The 20,488-nt window shown below is 35.0% G+C and overlaps 1 protein-coding gene across 3 annotated transcripts in view; it reads left to right on the top strand.

Moving 5' to 3' along the window:
- The window catches only part of RALYL (RALY RNA binding protein like), a 364,670-nt gene that overhangs the window by 163,001 nt on the left and 181,181 nt on the right, over window positions 1–20,488 (top strand). For all 3 annotated transcript variants that reach the window (XM_056485415.1, XM_056485416.1, XM_056485414.1), the window contains exon 2: window positions 19,199–19,477. In XM_056485415.1, the coding sequence (XP_056341390.1) occupies window positions 19,222–19,477 (256 nt within the window). In that variant the 5' untranslated portion in view covers window positions 19,199–19,221. The remainder of the gene's footprint in view (window positions 1–19,198; window positions 19,478–20,488) is intronic.

Genomic DNA, 20,488 nt, shown 5'->3' with positions numbered 1-20,488 from the left:
TGCAGCTGGCCTCAGTGCAGCTCTTCTGTCTTCTGTGAAAGTACTATAAAATGTAGAATATGTAGAATCTATTATGAACTCAAAATTTACCTAGCTTTTATTAATTATCAGGGATATTTCAAAGTCCAGTAGATAGCTTTTTCAAACAAGTTAGGTTCATTTTGTCCCTTATTGCCATACACAGGCCAAGATATGAAAGATTTAATTGCTCTAGATCTTTCTGTTTGTCTCCTCCTGCTCAGAAATATAAAATTCTTCTACGTTTTAATAATATTTTCTTAAAGACTTTTTTTCCCTTTGTATTTATACTTACAGTATTATATGGCTATGTGAAAATATTGTTTCTTCTTTTTAATTTTTTTCACCTTAATATGTTTCCAGTCCTACATGTTCTGGAGAAAACAAATGAATAGATAAACAAAATCCCACCACAAAACCAACCAGCATTTAAATTGCAATTTAATTTTAATACATAATTCTTCATGAGTTTTCCTGGCAATGGCCACTATATTAAGTGAATTCTTATGCTATATTGCTGGGGGATATTATGCTGTTTTCTTAAGGAAACAGAGTTTCAGAAACACTAGAGAACAGAATCATATGCTGATTTTGCAGCAAAATTTGAGGCACTTCAGGACTAGATTTTTCAAGGTATATAATATGATTCAGAGTTTTGTGCATTCAAAAAAGTGGTTTCATTGTGTTTGACCTAGACAAGGAGGAACGCAGAAGTCTACCCACTCACCAGAAAATCAGGATAAGCCTTCATTTTACTATATTTGAAATGAGAAGATAAATGGAGATTATGTTCAGACAGAAATTTGGCCTAAATACCACAAATCATATAATCTTCTGGCAAAAGGCAGTGTAAAAATAATATCAGCTGAATACAGGGTGAGGATGGTCACCTCACAAACAGGGGTAGAGACAAGGCAGAGGTGTTTAACTCATTTTTTGCCTGTCTTCAACATAAATGATGGACCAGGGGTGTCTCAGTGACCTGAGCTGGAGGACCATGACTACAAGAATGATCAGCTCTCAGTCATCAATGAAATTGTGTGACATCTGCTGCCCCATCTCTGGGTCCTCATGGCATTTATCCAAGAATCCTTAAAGAGCTGCCTGATGTCATTGTAAAGCCTTTCTTAATGATTTTTGTATGATCTTCATAATCTGGGGAGGTGCCAGCTGACTGTAAGCTGGTGAACATTGTCCAAGTTTTCAAGAAGCGCGAGAAAGAGGACTCCAGAAACTACAGGCTTGTCAGTCTCACTTCAGTGCCTGGTAAAGTTATGGAGAAGATAATTCTGGGAGGTATTGAAATACACCTGAAAGTCAATGCAGCCATTGATCACAGCCAGCACAGCTCCATGAGAGGAAAATCCTGCTTGTCAAACCTGATTTCCTTTTATGACAAGGTAACCCACCTGGCTGATCAAGGGAAGCCAGTTGATCTTTTTGGATTTCAGCAAAGCTTTCAATGCTGTCTCACAGAATCCTTCTGGATGAAATGCCCAGCTCACAGCTGGATAAACACATCATGGGATGGGTGAGCAGCTGGCTCACAGGTCAGGCACAAAGGGCTGCAGGGAATGGGGTGACACCAGACTGGGGACCTGTCACTGGGGGGGTTCCACAGGGCTCCATCCTCAGCCCTGTGCTCTTCAACATCTTCATGAGTGACTTGGGGCAGGACTGGAAGGGACACTGGGCAAGTTTGCAGATACAAAACTGGGAGGAGCTGTTGACTCCCTCAAAGGCAGAGAGACCCTGCAGAGAGACCTCAATAAATCAGAGAGATGGGCAATCACCAACCACATGAAGTTCAACAAGGAAAAGTGATGGATTCTGCACCTGGATGTACAGACAGACTGGGGAATGAGATGCTGGGAAAGGGATCTGGGGGTCCTGGTTGATGGAAAGTTGAATGTGAGTCAGCAGTGCCCTGGCAGCCAGGAGGGCCAACCTTGTCCTGGGTGCATCAGGCACAGCACCACCAGCCAGGCAAGGGAGGGGATTGTCCTGCTCTGCCCTGCACCTTTGCACTCTCCTCTGTACCTTGAGGCCTGGGGACAGTATTAGGGGCCAAAATAAAATAAAGATATTAAACCATGGTTTTACTCTTTGAGATGCTCCTATGCAGGGTCAGGAGTTGGACTCAATGATTCTTCCTGGTACCTTCCATCTCAAGATATTCCATGATTCTGTGATTCTATGATCTTGCATCACAATGGAACTGGAAGAGAGGATAAAAAAAAATAGATTTCTGGATTGGTATTACTTTTTATCTTAGTGTCTGCACTCATTCTGAAGTCTCTTATTTCCATTACTGTCTCCTGCAAAGAAGATAAAAACCTTAGAAGCAGAGATTTTTGTTGTAAAACTTGATTCACTTAACCACAGATGCCTACAATTCTCTTCATGTAAATGAAGCAGTGTTGCTTTACTACTTTTTTAATTTAGGATTTTGTTTGTACATAATGAACGTTTACAAGTAAGTGCTATTTCTCACCATAAATATAAAGTGAATCTGTTGAGTCTATTAAAATATTTTTTTTTTAGCCAGGGAAAGAGCACCCAAGAAACTCATGAGAGTTATTTGTTGTTTTCACACACTTGAGAGAAAAATTACTTCATCCATAAATTATTTTTTTTCTCCCAAATTCAGATTGTTTTCCCACAGTACTTTTAGCCATTTTGATCTTCCCTGCATTGGGCACACTTTTTGCATTCAAAATTAGACTCCTGATGTTTCAAAACTTGGATCTAGTATATCGTGGTTTTGCAGTTGCTTGTTTTAAGTCCAGGGTTTTTCTGGTGACCTTATGCAAAAGAAACTAGAGTAGTTCCTGATGAGTGCTACTGAGTCTCAGACTCAGTACAATGAACTGCTTTCATAGTTTCATGGATGACACAATGACATCTTTCTATAATTTAGTAAGCATTGCTGGGCTGCAGCAAATTCCCTTGCCTTGCTTCTTAACTGTCTCATTTGCTTGTGTCTGAGGGGAAAAACATCTGTAGTTAAAGAGATTCTGCCTGATTCCAAAGGGAGAACAGACACAGGAGATCAAAATTTTCATTTTATATCACTTCCAGAAATCTTGCTAAACCAAATATTTTTTCTTAAAATATGTTATGTCTGTCTATGTTTAATCCTTTCGTACTTGCCAGGCAACATCCTAGGAGCTCAGGAGCTCACAGAAATCAGTACAAGTCGTGGGCATAGGAAGACAGCCCCATCATAACTTTAAATATCAACCCTTTTCCTCTTGGTATCCATGAGCAACACTGTGGTTTTAGAATTACAAAGACTTTCTGCTCCACTTGAGAAAAAAGAAAAGAGGGAATGAGAGCTCAAAATGTCAGTGGTGAGAGACAGTGCAGCAATTTTGCTAGAGCTTTCTTCTGCACTGTAGGTACAAGCTCTAGTGGACTCGTTTCCAGGATTTTGTCTTTCTCATTTCTGCTAAATGATATATTTGGTAACATCAGCCTCGTGCAACTACAAGAATTCTTTGAAAACATTAGTGGAAACATTGGCAGGAAAATAATTCACTTGGAACTCAGGAGAAGATGGATAAAGAGGAAAGTCATGTAGATATGTTTTTTACATTTTAGCCCTCTTGTCTATCATGAAAGTTTGTGGCATGGAACGGAAAGGGGTTTTGCTATACTGAGTGCTGTTAAAAAAAGAGAAAAAAAAAAAAAAAAGCCAGAATGAAATAAGCAGTGGGTAAAATTCACTGCACTATTTCAGTCAGAAATTGCTGCCACATGGACTCAGACTTTCTAATGGCTTTTCACAACCAGCCATCTGTAAGCCTCCAATTGGTATGGTGCCTGCAGTGCTTATTTTGAAATGCTATATAACCCACAGCATCTGGGAATACCCTCAACTCATGCTGTGCAACCACAAACTATATAAATGTTGGGGAAGATTCAACAGACTCTTCCATAATTTTTTTTTGTTGTTGTTGAAACTTGCAGAAGCAAGTCCAGAATGGAATAAGGTCCATCCAAGTACAGGTAACATTATGTGCATCTTTTCAAAACTGACATGTCATTGTGGACATTCTCATACTAAATAAAAAATCTTGATGACAACATTAGCAGATATTACAGTAGAATAAAACAAAATATTCTTAAGAGAGGATTTAGATATAATGGGATACAGTCTTTGGTGTTCTCTATTCTCACTGAAATCTTTCTGTGCAGCACTTTGGCTATATTTCAAATGGAATTACATGTGTATATGACTAGTTGATTGGGACTTAAGGCTGAATCCATGTGTTTATAGAGATATTTTGAGACAATAAATTTGTTAATTTGTTGGTATGCTGAGATAGAAAACCTCCTTCCCATCCGGAGACACTGCGAAAGCAAATTTGTTAATATTTTTGAAGTGGTGCCACTTGGCACATGAGGAGTAATCATCTAAAAAATGCAAAAATTTTCAAGCAGATGCACTTAATTTTATGTCAAAATTGTCATGTTCTTTCAGCATGGAAAATGGAGAGAGAATAAAAGCCAAAGCACTTAAAATGGACACTTCCAAAATAGCACTGAATTCTACCATATACTTGTGTTTTAAAATATCTGTCTTCCTGTCTTATTGTGTCTTCTAGCTTTTATCCAAAACAGTATATTTCCTTCTGGTTGTTGCTATGGCTTTAGAGTAAGAAAGCATTTTCGTTTTAAATTGACCTGAAATTTTTCCTTTTTTTAATTCCATCAGTAATCTACCCTCCACAGATTTTTTTCCTGGAGCAGGTTTTGTTTGGAGGTGGAACAAACATTCTATAGCATCCTTTATGTCATTTAGTTGATTCTGTAATTTCAGATTAATTAAAAATATACCTCTATTTGGAAATTGTTATTGTCTAAGAATTCTTTAGATGTTACTAGCTGGAAAAAAAACTGTAAAACAACACTTCAGCATTCAACATTTTTATAATATACTTCTTAAATTGTATATGCTTCATAAACATAAAAAGAGAAGAAGGGTCTATATTTGAATTTAGATTTAGATTTAACTGAGCTTGTAGCAGTTTCTTAATAATCCTTACAGCTGTGTTGCCTGAGAGATGTTATTTTCAGATTCTCAGCAGAATTGTTCTGCTATTTACCTTAAACATTTAGCAAATTTCCAGCACAGAGAAGGGGAAAAAAAGAGTCTCAAGATCTTTCTAAAATGTTAGCTCGATAGTTGTTTGGATAGATGGCATGAAAATATGCTTTTCTATCTTTGAACATAGCTTTGATTAGAGAAAATTATGACTCTTTGTGGATATCTTTCTTCATGTGTCACTTACTGAAGTGTAGGATGGAGGCAAAAGCTGTGAAAGTATTTATGGTAGGCCTAACCCCATGAAACAGGAGATGAGTTTTATTACATATATGGCATGCTTTTGTCAAAGATGCTTTATGGAAAGGTTCACTCTATATTTCATAACAAATTCCACCATCAAAAGTTTTAATATTATGTTAGGTGTTTCCTTATTTTTCTAAGGAACTCCTTGAAGGGATTGTCCTGGTAGATGGAGAACAGTGAAGAAACCTGTCTGATTTTTCATGCTTTGCAAAGCAAATGTTACTCATGACAAGGTTATTTCAAATATCTGATTTTGCAACTAGACTGCCTGAATTACTCATACTTTCATGTAGATTAATGTACTCCTTCATAGTCATGTCAAGCAGTCCAAATGTGTAAGTTACCTGTCTGAGGATTTATAGATCATACAGCAACAAAAAACAGAACAAGGTTTTTATTACTTCAGACACTTTTATTGTCGATGCTACAGTCTACACTTACCTTAGAAATTAGTCAAGCATTTCACAGATCTCTAGTACACTGCTGCAGCAAGGAAAGCAGAATTAGTGCAGCTCTACATAAGTAGTTGCTTTTCTGAAGATATGTTCATGCAGAACTCCTAATTTGTCTTGGACAGGTAGAAAAGATCTCAATTTCCAAAAGAACTTTAGCTTTTCAGAATGGGGGGTTGTTTGGAGGACTTTTCAAATATTCAGAGAGAGGGGAGATGCACCAAATAGTAAGTTGTTATCTTTCAGATTAACAATATATAAAAAACAGAGATAACTGCAATTTTCCACTCTTTCTTAAATGCATTTCTTTACACTCTTTTTTATTATACACTTTAGAGGACTTGACAGAAAATAAGTGGCTCAATAAAAACTACCAGAAACATCTAAGGAAATCACTTTTGAGAGAGAAGTACTTTTCTGGTAAAATTTCATCCAGATCTTTCTCCTAATAGTGAAAAATTTTCCATTGTGAAGGTACCTTTTCTTTTATAGAAGATGATAGCACTCTAGTTTCCTTATATAAATTTCAAAGATAAGGGTGAAAGTCACTTACTGATGAAAGTGAAAGAAATAAGGGACTAGTAACTATTTCCTCAGATACTTTTCTCTTAAGGATTCTAGCTCCTTTCTAGTATGAAAAATATAATAATAGAACAGTAAAAAGCATTGAATCAGTACCTTTTTACTGTAAATATACAGATAATTCAGATAATTTTAAGAGCAATTCTTACATAAATTGGCAAGCATGGGTAAAAATAAGAAAATTCTATTTTAAATGACACAAAGGTGATGACATTTACATTAGTCTGCTACAGCTCACTCTTCCTTATTTGAGTTCTCATCACATATCACTAGAGATATGTAGGAAAGGATGTGTTGCTATCAAAGCAGTTATACACTTTTGAAAAGCAATAAGGTGCTCTTTAGTAAGGCTTTTGTTATTGTTGTTGTTTTGGGTTTTATTCCAAATTGACTATAAGAATGCATAATCACATTAGGAGAATAACAATACCAATGGAAATCCAGGACTCTTGTATGTAAAGTGGTTGTGGATCTGAGATTTACATGTTAAAAGAAAACTGCAGTCCCTGATGAATACAATTTAGTTCCAAAATAATTAATATTTGTTGACAAGACCAAGTTAAGTGCAAGCAGCATCCCATGTCCTGTAATTAGTTGAGATGATAAGATAATGTAGACTGAAAATAATCAATTTGAGCTGCCAAAGCTGATCACTTAAGCCAAGTGAAAAGATACAAGCAACATTCTTCCATAGATTTCATGCATACTCATAATTAGCTTTGCCTTCTTTGGTCTTTTTATATTTCAGCTCTGAGCAGCCAAGTTTCATCTGTGTAAATGTTTTTGAATGTTTATTTGCAAGCACCCTGAGCAAATTTCATGGAAGAAACACACTAAGATCAATTGGAAGCAAATTATAACATTGAACATACTAGATAAAATTAAATCTAGGTAAAGTGCATAAAATTAAAGAATATTTAAAATATTTAACATTGAAGTTCAAGTGCTACAAAATAGCTGTTCACAACTGATCTATATTTACAAGGACAAAAATCCTAATCCATTGCAAGCTGTTAATATCAAAACCTGCATCTGTTCAGACTCACTTCAGGGGGATGATATAAAAGCAGTAGCAAAACACTTTTTGTTTCAATTGACACCTATTTCTGTCCCAATTAAATCAATGAAAGTTTAAGGCAGAGTTACTTTAATAATGAATCCTTCTAATAATATAATCCATTAGACCAGAGATGAGGTATTATGACAGCATGAGCTATAGAAAAATCTTTACAGGGTTGAAAATTTGAGAGATAAATTATTCATTCTAAATTATTTGCTCTATCCAGCTTTTACTGCACTCCTACCAGATACCTTACAGCTCTACAGCATGATGCTGGAGATCAAGTATAATCAATAATATAAATTATTTAAATGTAAGATTCACAGGGAGGTTTCTTTACATTCAAATTTTTCCAATCTTTGACACAGGAGAGATAAAATTAATTATATTTATGCTAAACATTTTGGATTTCTATGATTGTTACTGAGGTTTCTAAGAATTTTCTTTCGAGGTATGCATTTTTTTGCCTTAAAAATAAACCATATTCCACTTTGCAACTTGAAAATTCAGTAATAATTTCCTTGTTCATGGTCCTTCCCATATGTACATACAGTGTGAAAACCAAGAAAAAAACAATGTACTGCATATTCAGTGTTACTAGAATAATTCTTTTGTGGTCTTTAAAAATGCTAGGCAGCTGCAACACCCAGGGTTCTTTATTATGAAGCACTTAAGAGAGAAAAAATCAGCTATAAAAGTGTGTGACAACCTACATACCAATGTTCCTCCTTCAGCTTCAAAGAGGAAGAAAAGGAAGGAAGGACTGGGTGGCATGGAATAAATAAAGTGGACTCAAGTAAGAAATAGTGTGAATGGACTGCAGCATGGGGAGGAGCAGAGAATATATGAGACAGGTGTTGTAGAGGTTTGGTGATGACATTTAAAATACAAGAATTCAGTACAAGAAAAGAGTGTGAGGCTTTAGACATATATCTGAATAGAAATTGATTTGTTTTCTGATCTATCTCTTTGCCAAGTATTAACCAAGCCCAGGATACCAGCCAGTATTAAATTACAGAATATATAAACGCACACAGATTTGGATCCCAGAGACCAAGTTACTGCTGAAATAAAATGATTAGACATTGACTTGGAAAATCACAGTTTGCTCAAATATTTTACTAGAAAAGTTACACCAACAGCTGGGTTTGTATGGTTTGCATGAAAAAAATCCACCTTAGTCTGGCTGACTGATGTTTGGGTAATCTTTTTAGGGGATCATACTTGGAATATTCCTCTTCTGTGGTGGTTGCTTAAGCAAGTCTCTAAAAGAGCATAAAATAAATAAAATAATTAGCTGAGTAGCAACTATGATCATTGTGTTTGAGCATCAGATGTCTGCTAGAGTAAAATCATAGCTCCACTAAGAATTGCTATTACCCAAAACTAAATTAGAATCTTACTTCTATCTATGTGCTGTTGCAGAAAGTTATTGCTGAGACTACAAAACTGTAGAAACATTGGGAAAAAAGCTTCTCATCCAATTTTTATGTGGCTTTTCCTAAAAAGTTAGAGAGGGAGTAGATGAGACTTTCTGTGTGTATATACAATTCATCTTAGAAAGAAAATTTAATATAGTGTTTATGGGGTTCTCAACAATACACAGTATAGGAACACATTGCTTTTAACACATTTCTTAAGCTATCTGGAAGAAATTTTATTTGCTATGGGGCACAGTGTAGCAACTGCAGGCTTTGTCATCTCTCAATAGCAATGAAAATATTACTATGCTAATTTTCATTTAATTTCCATGTCTTAGCATGTAACTGAAAAACAAACAAGCAAACTTTTTTTTTTTTAATTAAAAGGACTTAGGCTTTAGCATGAATATTTACATTGATTTAATTACAAAGTAAATGTCAAATGTTCTTGAAGGTAGTCTAGGAAGGGAGATTCAGAGCTAAGAGCCTGAAGCAGTCATGCTGCAGTGATTGCTAAAAATGCCAAGGCACAGACTCAGGAAACCAAGGCTGCAAATTTCTGCAATAGAGAATCATAGGAAATTTTCCATTGTCCCAGTGAAAGTTCTAAATATTGAACTATCAATTAAAACACTGAGAATGGTGCTGTAATTGGATATTGTGTCCTTACTATTCACAACAGAGGAAAATTACTGAAATAATATGTTGGCTTTAAGATATGTTAATGCATGGGGCAGGCTTAAACATTCTGTGTATTTCAAGCCACTAAATCTTGGAAACACTTCTGCAAAACTTTAGCTTGCTTGTAAGTTTCAGAAACCAAAGTGCAATTAAATTTCAGATGCCTCTATGTTCAGATGATAGAAGAAAAATTGTTTCACAGACAGCTTTGAATTTGAATTTGAATTTGAATTTTATGAAATGCTGAGGAGAGTCTATGGATCTAGTTTATAAGAACCTTGCACATGGTTGCATGATTGTGGTGGAAAAAGAGCTGAATCAGATCCAAATATAAGATTTAAGAATAAAAAAATTATTATTACATACATATTCATATTTTCTGTGAATTTTTTTCTTTCTGTGTATTGTATGTATAGATGATGGAAACTCTCATTATCCCACATGGAGAATCCCATTTTCACATTTTGCATTTCAAAATCCCATTTTCACATTCATTTCACATAATAAACTCTAAAGCTTATCATGGAAAGAAATACCAGATGTCTTGTGTATCCTCAGTGGTAAGAGATTTCTTGTTTCTTGACTACCTTTGCAGTTTTAAACTTTGATATATGCACATGAGATCTAGGGTGTGAAAAGACAGAACAGACTTCATAGATAGACTAAAAAAGCATTCAGCTGTTTTGTGGTGAATAGTAACATATTACTTTGGGTTCCTGACTCAGGATGTGCTGCACAGGCTAAAGGATAAAAGCAAGGCTGTGCAGGGATGTGACAATCTACCAGATGTTGTCTGAAGATGTGCTTTCATTTTAAAGATGCAGTTGACACCTGACCACTACAAAAATCTAGCCAGGCTGAATAAACAGGGTAAAAGAATGAAATGGAAAGGCCAAAAGCACAATATGTAAGTCATTTATTGCATAATGTTGGGAAATCTGTTGTCAGAGTCAGATATCAGAATTACTTTATTGTCAGTAATAGCTTGTCTTCCTGTAAATCAGATGCACAGTGTGGTCATCTGGCATAAATCCCCAAGACATAATTGTGAGAAGGACATTATGGAGTGAATACAACAGAAAATATGATTCCAATTTGACTCTGAATATGAAATTCAAGTATTCTTAAATACTTCTCACCATTAGGACAGATCGAATAATTATTTTGATCAACTAATATGGGAGATTAAATGTAAAAATACCCATTAATAGAAAATATTTAGAAATATACAAAAATAAAGAGATAACACAGAAAAACAAGAATACCACTAATCCTCAAAACAAATTCTTATATTTTCAATTAAACAGTATATTTTCTATTACAGTTACTAGTGCTGCAGAGGTTTTTTGGTGTTTCACATTTTCAAATTTTATTCATGCAACAACCCACTGAGCTGGAATATTGTCAGCAGTATTGCCAGTTTCTGAAGAAAGAGGACAAGGTGAAAATATTAAGTGATTCACACAAGGTCTCTTATCAAGTCTGTACCAGAGCTAGGATTACAATTTGGAAGCTCTTGACTTCTTGTTTGGTATTCAACAGCCTAGACCATGACATTCCTCAAATCCAATTTCAAACTCTTATAAAATAATAGAGGAAGCACAAGGGGGCAAAATGCTAGTCAAAATAATGCTACTGAAAGTTTTGTCAGAGACTTGTCAGATAGCACAAAGTTAGTCTATCTGTGAGCTATAGCATTTCCATGAGCAATAAATAACATATTTTACTTTAAAAATGCATGACAATTTTTCCAAAATAATCTTCTTCCCTTAAGAATAATTTGAAAAATTTATTCATATCAGCCTTGCTATGTTTAATGTTATGTGTGCCAAAAACAGCTTAGTACATAACACAGAAAGATTGAAATAAGAACAATGGTGTTGGGGAAACATCTAACCATGACATTGGTACCCTTATTACAGACAGCTTTAAATAATAGCTTTAGATCCTAAGTCATTAAAACAATTCATTAATTAAAATTTCAGAAGATGTTGTACATTGAGACTGTAAACTCCCTTGAGGGCAGAGAAAATTGATGGAGTTTATTAGGAAGGTTAGAAATATAAGAAATAATTGTAGGAAACTGTCTTACTTGCCAAGGCTCATTTAATCCTCACAGTGATATGAAGCTGAAGAGAAAGCACAAACACAGAGGGAGGAACAGTGCCAAATGACACCAAGCATTTCTACTGAACACAAGATTAGCTGGAAATGTCATATGACAGCAAATATAGCTGTGATCCATTTTTTTTTGGTGATCCATAGTATCACAAAGTCACAAAGTGAAGAGAAAGGCAGCAGTCCTGCAGATTTTACTGTCACTACACTCAAAACTGAAGACTGAAAACAGATTTAGACCATCATAGGAAGTCAGAAATGCTTTAAAAATTATTAAAAATTCAGCAGGAATGAGTGATTGGAGAACATTAAAATAGCTTGTTGTATAAATGATAAATGATGACTTAGATGAGATGAGATAGCCGACTACAAATAGATCTGGTCAAAATATTGGAAGTGAATGGAAGTTTACCTTATGCTTAAAAAAACAAACAAAAGACCCTAAACTTGTTCATTTCCTTCTTCAAGAACCTGTTTGACAGCACATAAAAGCAATACACCCCAATACAAAAAGTTTTCATTATCATTTCCTGTATAGATATATTGAGCACATAGATCACAAAGAAGACATATTAAAGAAAATATCAAATTTAACTCATTCTTTTAATTGCTAATTAGAATTAGTACTAATTAGTATCAAAAATGTCCAAATTGTGCTCTCTCTCCTAGAGACATTTTGAAAGGTGAAGTACAACCTGCAGGACAATAGTAAAGGTCCCATCTGGAACATGCTAGGTGACCTCAATGTCCAGATCTCTTGAGCATTCCTTTGAAGCGTGTATCTCTTTAAGATATCACACAGTTAGATAAGGCATTATCTTTACTCCTCTTCAACTCCATTTCAAATTCTAAAAGTCTTTTTTTTTTTATGTATTTTTCTCCCAATTTCACTCTATTTTTTGCACAACTATACTGGTATGTGCTATTACAATTACTTTTTATCCTAGCCACCAGAGCTGCATCTTAACAACTTAAAAATAAAGGAATCTTTGTATTTTTCAGTGTATAAATATGGTGAAGGAATGGGACCCATATCTGAGTGCTCATCAAACATTTTACTAGAGAAACGTATTTCTTTGCAGGGTTATCTTCGAACCTTTAAAGGGTTATTTTCTACATCCTGAGAGCAAAGTGCATGTGAATAGGGAGGAAAATCCCTATTTTTCTGTGCTGACAGGTTCCATTTCCTCCTGCCCTTTTGGGTGGGAGAAGGTTCCAGCACCATGAGCTAGGGCAATAAGAACCTGCAACTCTATCCACCTGCACAGACCTTTGGTCTTTTCCTTTTTCCTCACACTCCTTGGGGTGGTGCTACTCCTGGGACAGAGTGCACATCCTTCCCTTGCTCTTCCACAAGCTTAATCAACTAGTGTAAAGCAATATATCCTTAAAAGTGGTTATTTTTGTTGGCATGTTATTTCTAGTTATTTTAATTTTTTTAACACACAGATACATTTTATTCACCTTCCACGAAGAGAGTATTTGTCTCTTTGAGAAGAAGAGTGACAGCAGAAGTTGAAGTGAGATCTGCTATATCATTTTATCTTTCAGTCCTTCATTTTCTACAAGATATGGCATATTGATGCATATTGTCATTTATGTGGTTCCAGAAATGCCAGCTTGAAGGGAGCATTGTCTGTGTTACAGATATGATGTGTCAATCCCTTCTTAAAAGTAATTGAAAGGAAGCAAGAAAAGCTAAACCATATAAAAATGAATGAATAAATAAATAAATAAATAAATAGGCAGGATATCTTGGAGAGAGAGAAAGGAAGCATATTCTCTGACTTTAATGATGACTGGAAAAGCCCAAAATATTTTTATGTCAATATAAGCATCTTATGAATAAAATTTTTCTTTATTTGTGTGACCTAGATATAGTAATTCATTCAAAATTAATTTAAAACATAAAGAAGAAAGATTTTCTACAAGACAAAATATATTTTATATATCTTTCTATTCTCTCTCTTCCCTCTTTTTGGTTTCTCCCTGGCTTAATGAAATATCCAATAGTCATGTTTCCAACAGATATGAAAAATTGTATAGGGGTTTTGTCAAGTACTGATTTAATTGAGATAAAATATTTTTAATGACTGCTTATTAAAGCAATTAATAAGAATATTGAATTTTCTCCATAAAATATTAGTGCCAATGCAAGATAAATCTATGTTGTAGAACATTTCATGCACAGAAGGACATTTCAAATGTTTAAATATCTTAAATTTTTCTGCAACACTATAAAATATTAATGTTAGCACTGTTGCTAAAAGGTAATTGAAAAATAGAGAAAATGTATTATGGCCTAATCTTTTTGTCTTGATAAATATTTTAATAATGATTGATTCTTTAAGCTCAAAGACAGCACATCACAGTAAAGCTCAGCTATTAAAGCAACAATTGAACCTTGATATTGCCAAAAGTTCAGCTTTTAACTGAGGCTGGATAGCAGAAGAAGAGAGATTGCTTGGAAATGCTGAAAAGAGCAAAACCCCACGTGTTTTGGGCTGGAGACTGATCACATGTTATAGTGCTGCATTTGGTCTAAGGACCAATATTATTATGTTTGATTTTTTTTTTTTTTTTCCAGGATGACCATTTTCAGCTTGACCCCCAAATATCCTAGCAATTAATTTCCCACAACCTATTTACTACTGTGGATTTAATTGGGGAAACAAACATGGCTGTTCAATCATGTGTCTGTTAAGGGCTTTGTCTTTGTTAGAAGGATTTGCAATAATCAAATATGCACTATGAATCTCAGTGTGTAAGCATCAAAAATTAAGATTTGGAATATAATAGTGCTTAGAATAACCTGTCAGTGATGGAAATTTTCATATTTAAAAATATTTCTCCACACTCTTTTGATGTCACACAAATCTAATATGGACTGTTGTCTACTTATTGGCTCAGCTCTAAGCATGATGTCAAACTGAATTTTTTTTGGAGGGGAGAGTGAGATAAGTAAAATTAACAGTGGGTTTAATTTTTTCCTGTTTCCTTGGTAAAAATATATATAAATATATAAAAGTTTGATATTAAATCTCCATAAAAGTAACAGAATTTTATTTAATTTTCAGAAAGTATTTGTACTCCTTAAAAGATTTTAAATTTTGTTATTTCACTTTTTTCTCAGTAAACCCTATTTTTTCCTATAGATGCTGCAAGTAATACTTATTTCATTCAAATATGTAGACTTTTTTTGTATTTGGCTAACAGATTTTAGGAAAGAAACAGCTCCAAGATAAAAGAACATAAATATGTAGAAACTCCTGGAAGTATTACTAAATTTAATGAAGAAAATTTTTTTAAAGCAAAATTAGGTATATATCTTAGGGAAAAAAAATAAAGAGAGAAAATAAAAGAGAGAAAACCCAAGTCATCAACTAAAATATTTCCTAGTCTTCTAAAGAGATTTATCTGATTTTTCTGATTCTAACAAATTTATTACAGGTTAGTCTCACTGGTTAATTCAGCATAGGAAGATGCATAAGAACAACTCCAGAGACAATATTTCAGTATTTGGTAGAAATTTTACTTAGAGGTTATGAGTCCCTCTTAGTATTTTAATTGTACAATTGGGAAAAATGCTGAAGTGAATTGCTTTCAAAATCCCTTTAACTTAGATATTCAAAATTTTATATATCCTAAATATTTCTTGTAGTTGGACCAAACTGCTGTCTGTTCAAAGACAGATTTTGCATTTTGCTGTGTGAGGAGTCATTGTGAAAGTGCATAAAGCAGCACATGGAGCAGAAGTCCAACAGGACTTTTATGATTGTGCCAAGACCCTACTCCCTAAAGGAAAAGCCTGGGAGTTACTGGAATGTAGAATTTGACAAGTTGTTCCCTTTCTCTTTGCTTCAAGTTCTGTGTTCTCCCTGCACTGGGTGTGGCACAGCTGTAAAGGGAGGGTGATCCTCACTGCTCTGGTGCTGGGCACAGCACCAGAGGGCAAACATCTGTGAAATGGAGCTGTGGGCTCAACATGCATCCCATGGGAAGAAGATGAGTTTAACTGCTACAAACTATGCTTTGTCATGCTGGTGCTTAGCCAAACTTCGTCAGAAAATGCTGGGAAAGTGAAGGAAGCCAAGACTTGAATTATACCCCCCTCTTTTGCATTTCAAATTGACTGGTTTAAACTTTTCACTTGGTATGTCCTGGGTGATAGGAATCTCATTTTAGTAATTTGCATTCTCATTCAAGTTTGACATATTAAAAATGTTAATTGAATAAATAAATATGATGAAGTGCACTGACAGCTAAATGTTATTTGTAAAGCCCTTTTAAAAGATATACTCAGCATATAGGAGGTATTTATTATCAAAGAGAATCACTTCAACAGTAGGAAATTAGCAAGATACCTTATTAAAGGCTGAAAAGAAATGAGATTATTTCAGATATGTTTCTCTCACTGTTTCATTTATTTCTGCATTTTTATGAGGTACAATGTTTGTGATTTTACTCATAGCTCAGAGAATATGGGCATAAATCACTATTCACAGATGTATATTGGAAGTGAGGTGTAGAAGTTGCCATAAATTCTTTCACATTGTAATGAAGATCCCACGGATCTTTGATTTTTATGAAATATTCACAGCAGTATTGTGACCAGCTAGGCAATCAAATCTCAATCGTTCATGATAGCATTATTCTCACCCTTTGAATTTCTGCAGCACGTTTTCCTGACTGCTCATTTGAATATGAGAGAACCCACCAGACAACTACTTTTCTTTGTGTTATAAAAATATTGTAAATTTGCATTGCAAAGAACAACTACAAGAGAGAAATATTCAATGTCCTATTCAAAGTCTATTTAAATTAGTACAAAGAAAAACTGGGCAAAGTAAAAAGAGGATTTTTATGAGATAAGAATAGTTCACTAACTCCCATGTTAAATGGCTAAACAACAGAAGTAATAGAGTGTAGTTGAGGGTTTAAAAAGCATTGTGGCATTGTGGTAGTAATGTGTGTGGTAGAAAATATTGGTGGTAATAAAGAAAATGTTTTGTTGCATATAATTTTCCTGCAAATCTTGACTTCTGGCAGATTATCTGGCAGATTTTTCTCCTTGCATTTTTTTTTCAGTGGTCTGTTGGTCATGCTTAAATATTCCAGCTGAGGTCACATGAAGTTAGAAGTGTTAGAAGTTATATAAAAATACATTGAGATATAGCCCTTAGTCAAAAAAATCTTACTGAGTCATACAGGAGTCTAGTGGAAGAGATGGGTCTACCAGTCCAGGCTACATTTTCTAGACCAGTGATCGTTCTTGTGATAAACTACCTCTATGAGTTTAGTAAAATAAGTTCAGCTACACCCTTGAAAAATTTACATAACATCAACAGGATGCTAAGAATTGTATAAGAACAGATAAAGCTTTTTACCCCTGGATCTTTGCAAGGATAAACACAATTCTCTCCCAGTTTTCCCAACAGAGTGGTATTTGTAGTGCTGTGCAGCTCAGCACACAGAGGATACCAGCTGTTCCCTTAATCAGCAACTGCACCAACCTCTTTGCTCTTGTTTATGTCTTGTTACTATTATACCTTGTAATTCTGCTGTGTTTTCTCTTCAGTCTTTAAGCTGCCATGGCTATGTTTCTATCATTTTGACTCCTGTGCAATGCAGGTGTATCTAAGGTAGGGTTAAACTTCCTAGGTCTCAGAAAACATCAGCAGTCTCCTTTATGCCAATATTATGTTTATGTTTTGTAAATGGTTTGCCATCATAATACAACAGTACCAAGCAACTACTCTGAACATTCACAATATTCGGGTTAGCTATACACAGACATGACTTCAAACATACTCAATCTGCACAGCAATCTAGAAATATGCACTATTGAATCTGTCTTTTGATAAAGGTCAGAGGTTGCATTCAAGGCAGTTTTTCTGGTTTTCCATTGTGAAATTTCTGCATGTATACAGAATGTTGTTTCCACAATGTATTTAAAAATCAGTAAACTTAGATGAAAATATACCTTTTTTTATTTTCTTCAGTGTTTTCTCTAAATGCTGTAACACTAAGTAAGTTGCCATGCTGAGTTGTTAATCAAGTGAAAGCTATTTGAGTGGCAGCTCTACTGCATCCATCCATTTCCTAAAGCAGGCTGAGATTCAGGAGAACTGCCCTCACATCTCCATTGTGTGTTCTTGTCTGGAAGGTGGGGTTTGGATCCTCTGGGGTGGAGGCAGTCAAAGTGCTGATGGCTGTGACTGTGTCTGTTTTGTTCAGCAGGTACTCTGCAGAGTTCAGTGACAGTGGTTTCTTTTTCTAGCTTCATGTATGGTAGATACTGACTTAAAATATGGAATTTCCAATTTAGGTGCTCAGAATAGAGGTTATTATACCTTTTCATTCTGAGGGATGAACTGAGTTTTAACTGTGCAAAGTATTTAACTGGATTCTCTTCTTGCCTGAGTTGTTACTCTGATCTAATGAAAAGTATGAACAGGTTAAAAAATAGTAACAGTTGGCTGTAAGACATGGCCTATATTTGACTGCTGCCTAAATGATCTTCTTACAAAATAAGTCTTCTCTACTTAAATCTATCCATATTTTTGTGATCAACTAAAACTAAAGAAAACCCAGTGCAGAATTGGGACAATTTCTTTCATTTCATTTCCATATAAGTAAATTGATGCAAATAGAGGGACCTGCTGGCAGATGGAACTTGCATGCAAATTATGAAAATCACATGTACTTCAGAGGGGTGAGGCTAGATGAACACAAAAAGTGTTGGGTTTTTTTTCTTCTTTTACCAAATATTTCCCAGAAATAATGTAGTTATTCCCATCAGAGATTTACCAGGATGCATTTTGACTTGTGACCTCAGATAAAAGAGCAAAGAAGCAAGAAAAGCTGTATTCCTAAAGTGATTTCTTTTCCTACTTTTTAATTCTCAGAACATAAGCCACTGTCTTTTCTCACTTCTTTCTTTGTACTGAATTTACAGGGAAAATTGTTCTGATAGAAACATATTGATTGCAGTAAAGAATTGTATGTTACCTGCCTTGCACACCTCACAGCGATATTTAACTGGTGAGAAATGTGCTCTAAATGACACCAAACAAAAGCAGAGCTGTTTTTCATTTTAAGAGTTTGCTCTCTACATGGCCTTGAATGTTCATTGCTTTGACAGTAGATAATGATTCATTCTCTTGCTTTGCAGTTTCTAGATGGCTAAGTACTTAAAAAGTCAATATTGAATTTCTAAGCAGAAATCCACATGTAATTACAGTAAAGCTCTGCTATCACAGCATTATATTAAGTGATGTATTGTTATATTTCTCATCTATAAAAATAAGAAGTTTAAATTTTACTTTTGAGCAGTATTTTAAAATGTACTGTCTTGATTTTATTGATAATATGTTTTAGATAGTTTGATTCTTCTGAGTAGAGATTCACCCAAAGTGAAAAATGAGAAGTGGATTATTGCTGGAAAATTCATCCAAAGTCAGTGTAACTGTATGCTTAGAAGCATAATTCTCTTTGTTCTTTATTTAAGGTTTAAAGCCAAGTGATCCAACCATGACTGGCAAAACGCAGACCAGCAACGTCACCAATAAGAACGACCCAAAGTCCATCAACTCCAGAGTCTTCATCGGTAACCTGAACACAGCTATTGTCAAAAAAGGTGACATCGAGGCAATCTTTGCCAAGTATGGGAAGATCGTGGGCTGCTCGGTGCACAAGGGCTACGCGTTCGTGCAGTACATGAGCGAGAGGCACGCCAGGGCGGCCGTGGCAGGAGAGAACGCCAGGGTCATCGCAGGGCAGCCACTGGGTAAGGACTTGGTAATGCCAGAACAGTACTGCTTTCTCCTTCCTTTCTGCTGCTTCTGCCTGCAGGGCTAGTGAGTTTGTTTTGTCCGTGTTCCGTCTCAGCATATTTCCAGGATGCTGCAACCAACGGAATTTTTAACGTATGGTGTGTTACCTAGGTGTTACAAAATAGTTAGCCCTATAAACTCCTTATTTATTAAACAGTTCACTTCTGAAAACTTTATAATTCTCTTTGCAGTTCCACTGTAGCTAAAATGATCCCTCTTGCGAGGAAAAAAATAACAATTTTTTCTTGGACTCTAGTAAGTAAATTTAGTATAATATAACGAGGCTTGTCTAATAGATGAGGTTATCTTTCAAGTAATGAATCTAAAATTATACCCTGCCCAATAATGTGTCAGATATTATACAGAAGCAAAAGAATAGGTTTTATTTGTTCTTGAAATCGTACCAAAACAGTAACAGTGTTATTAATTTAAAGAAGTCTGTTATTAAAAGGTAAGGTTGCAGTTTTCCCACATAATACTGTGAACATTGTTCATCTTAATTCCAAATAAACAAAAGGAAAAGGAGGTAATATTTTTGTATTCTAGTGCTTTGTCATGAATGCTTAAGTAAAACCTAGTTGTTACATGACGTATCTTTTACCTCTGAAAGCTATTTTTAATTGCATGTGTTGGCTGTCAATGATAAGCTCTGGAGTCCCTGTCTACAGTATATACATATACTGTAGTAATGTGCAGTATAGCACATAGATGTTTGGAAGGATTCAGAAGTCTTTCACTAAACTTCTGAACTGTATTGCTCATAGCCAACCCTAAGTGCGTAATGGCTATGTCAGGAAAAGACGAAGTGCAGCCAGTGTTTTGGCTGTAACAAGCCACAAAGAATGGATATGGCTCGTTCATTTTCAGTTTTGCAGGCTGTGGAAATCTATTTTTCTGATTGTTTGTAGAGACTGAAGCATTTGTGTTAGATGGGTTGTTCTTTTATTGCAGTTGTTGAACGGTAA

The sequence above is a fragment of the Oenanthe melanoleuca genome, chromosome 2 (assembly GCF_029582105.1).
Source record: "Oenanthe melanoleuca isolate GR-GAL-2019-014 chromosome 2, OMel1.0, whole genome shotgun sequence".
NCBI lineage: Eukaryota > Metazoa > Chordata > Aves > Passeriformes > Muscicapidae > Oenanthe > Oenanthe melanoleuca.
Note: the sequence above shows the minus strand (reverse complement) of the source record. Positions and strands in the feature narration are given on the sequence as shown.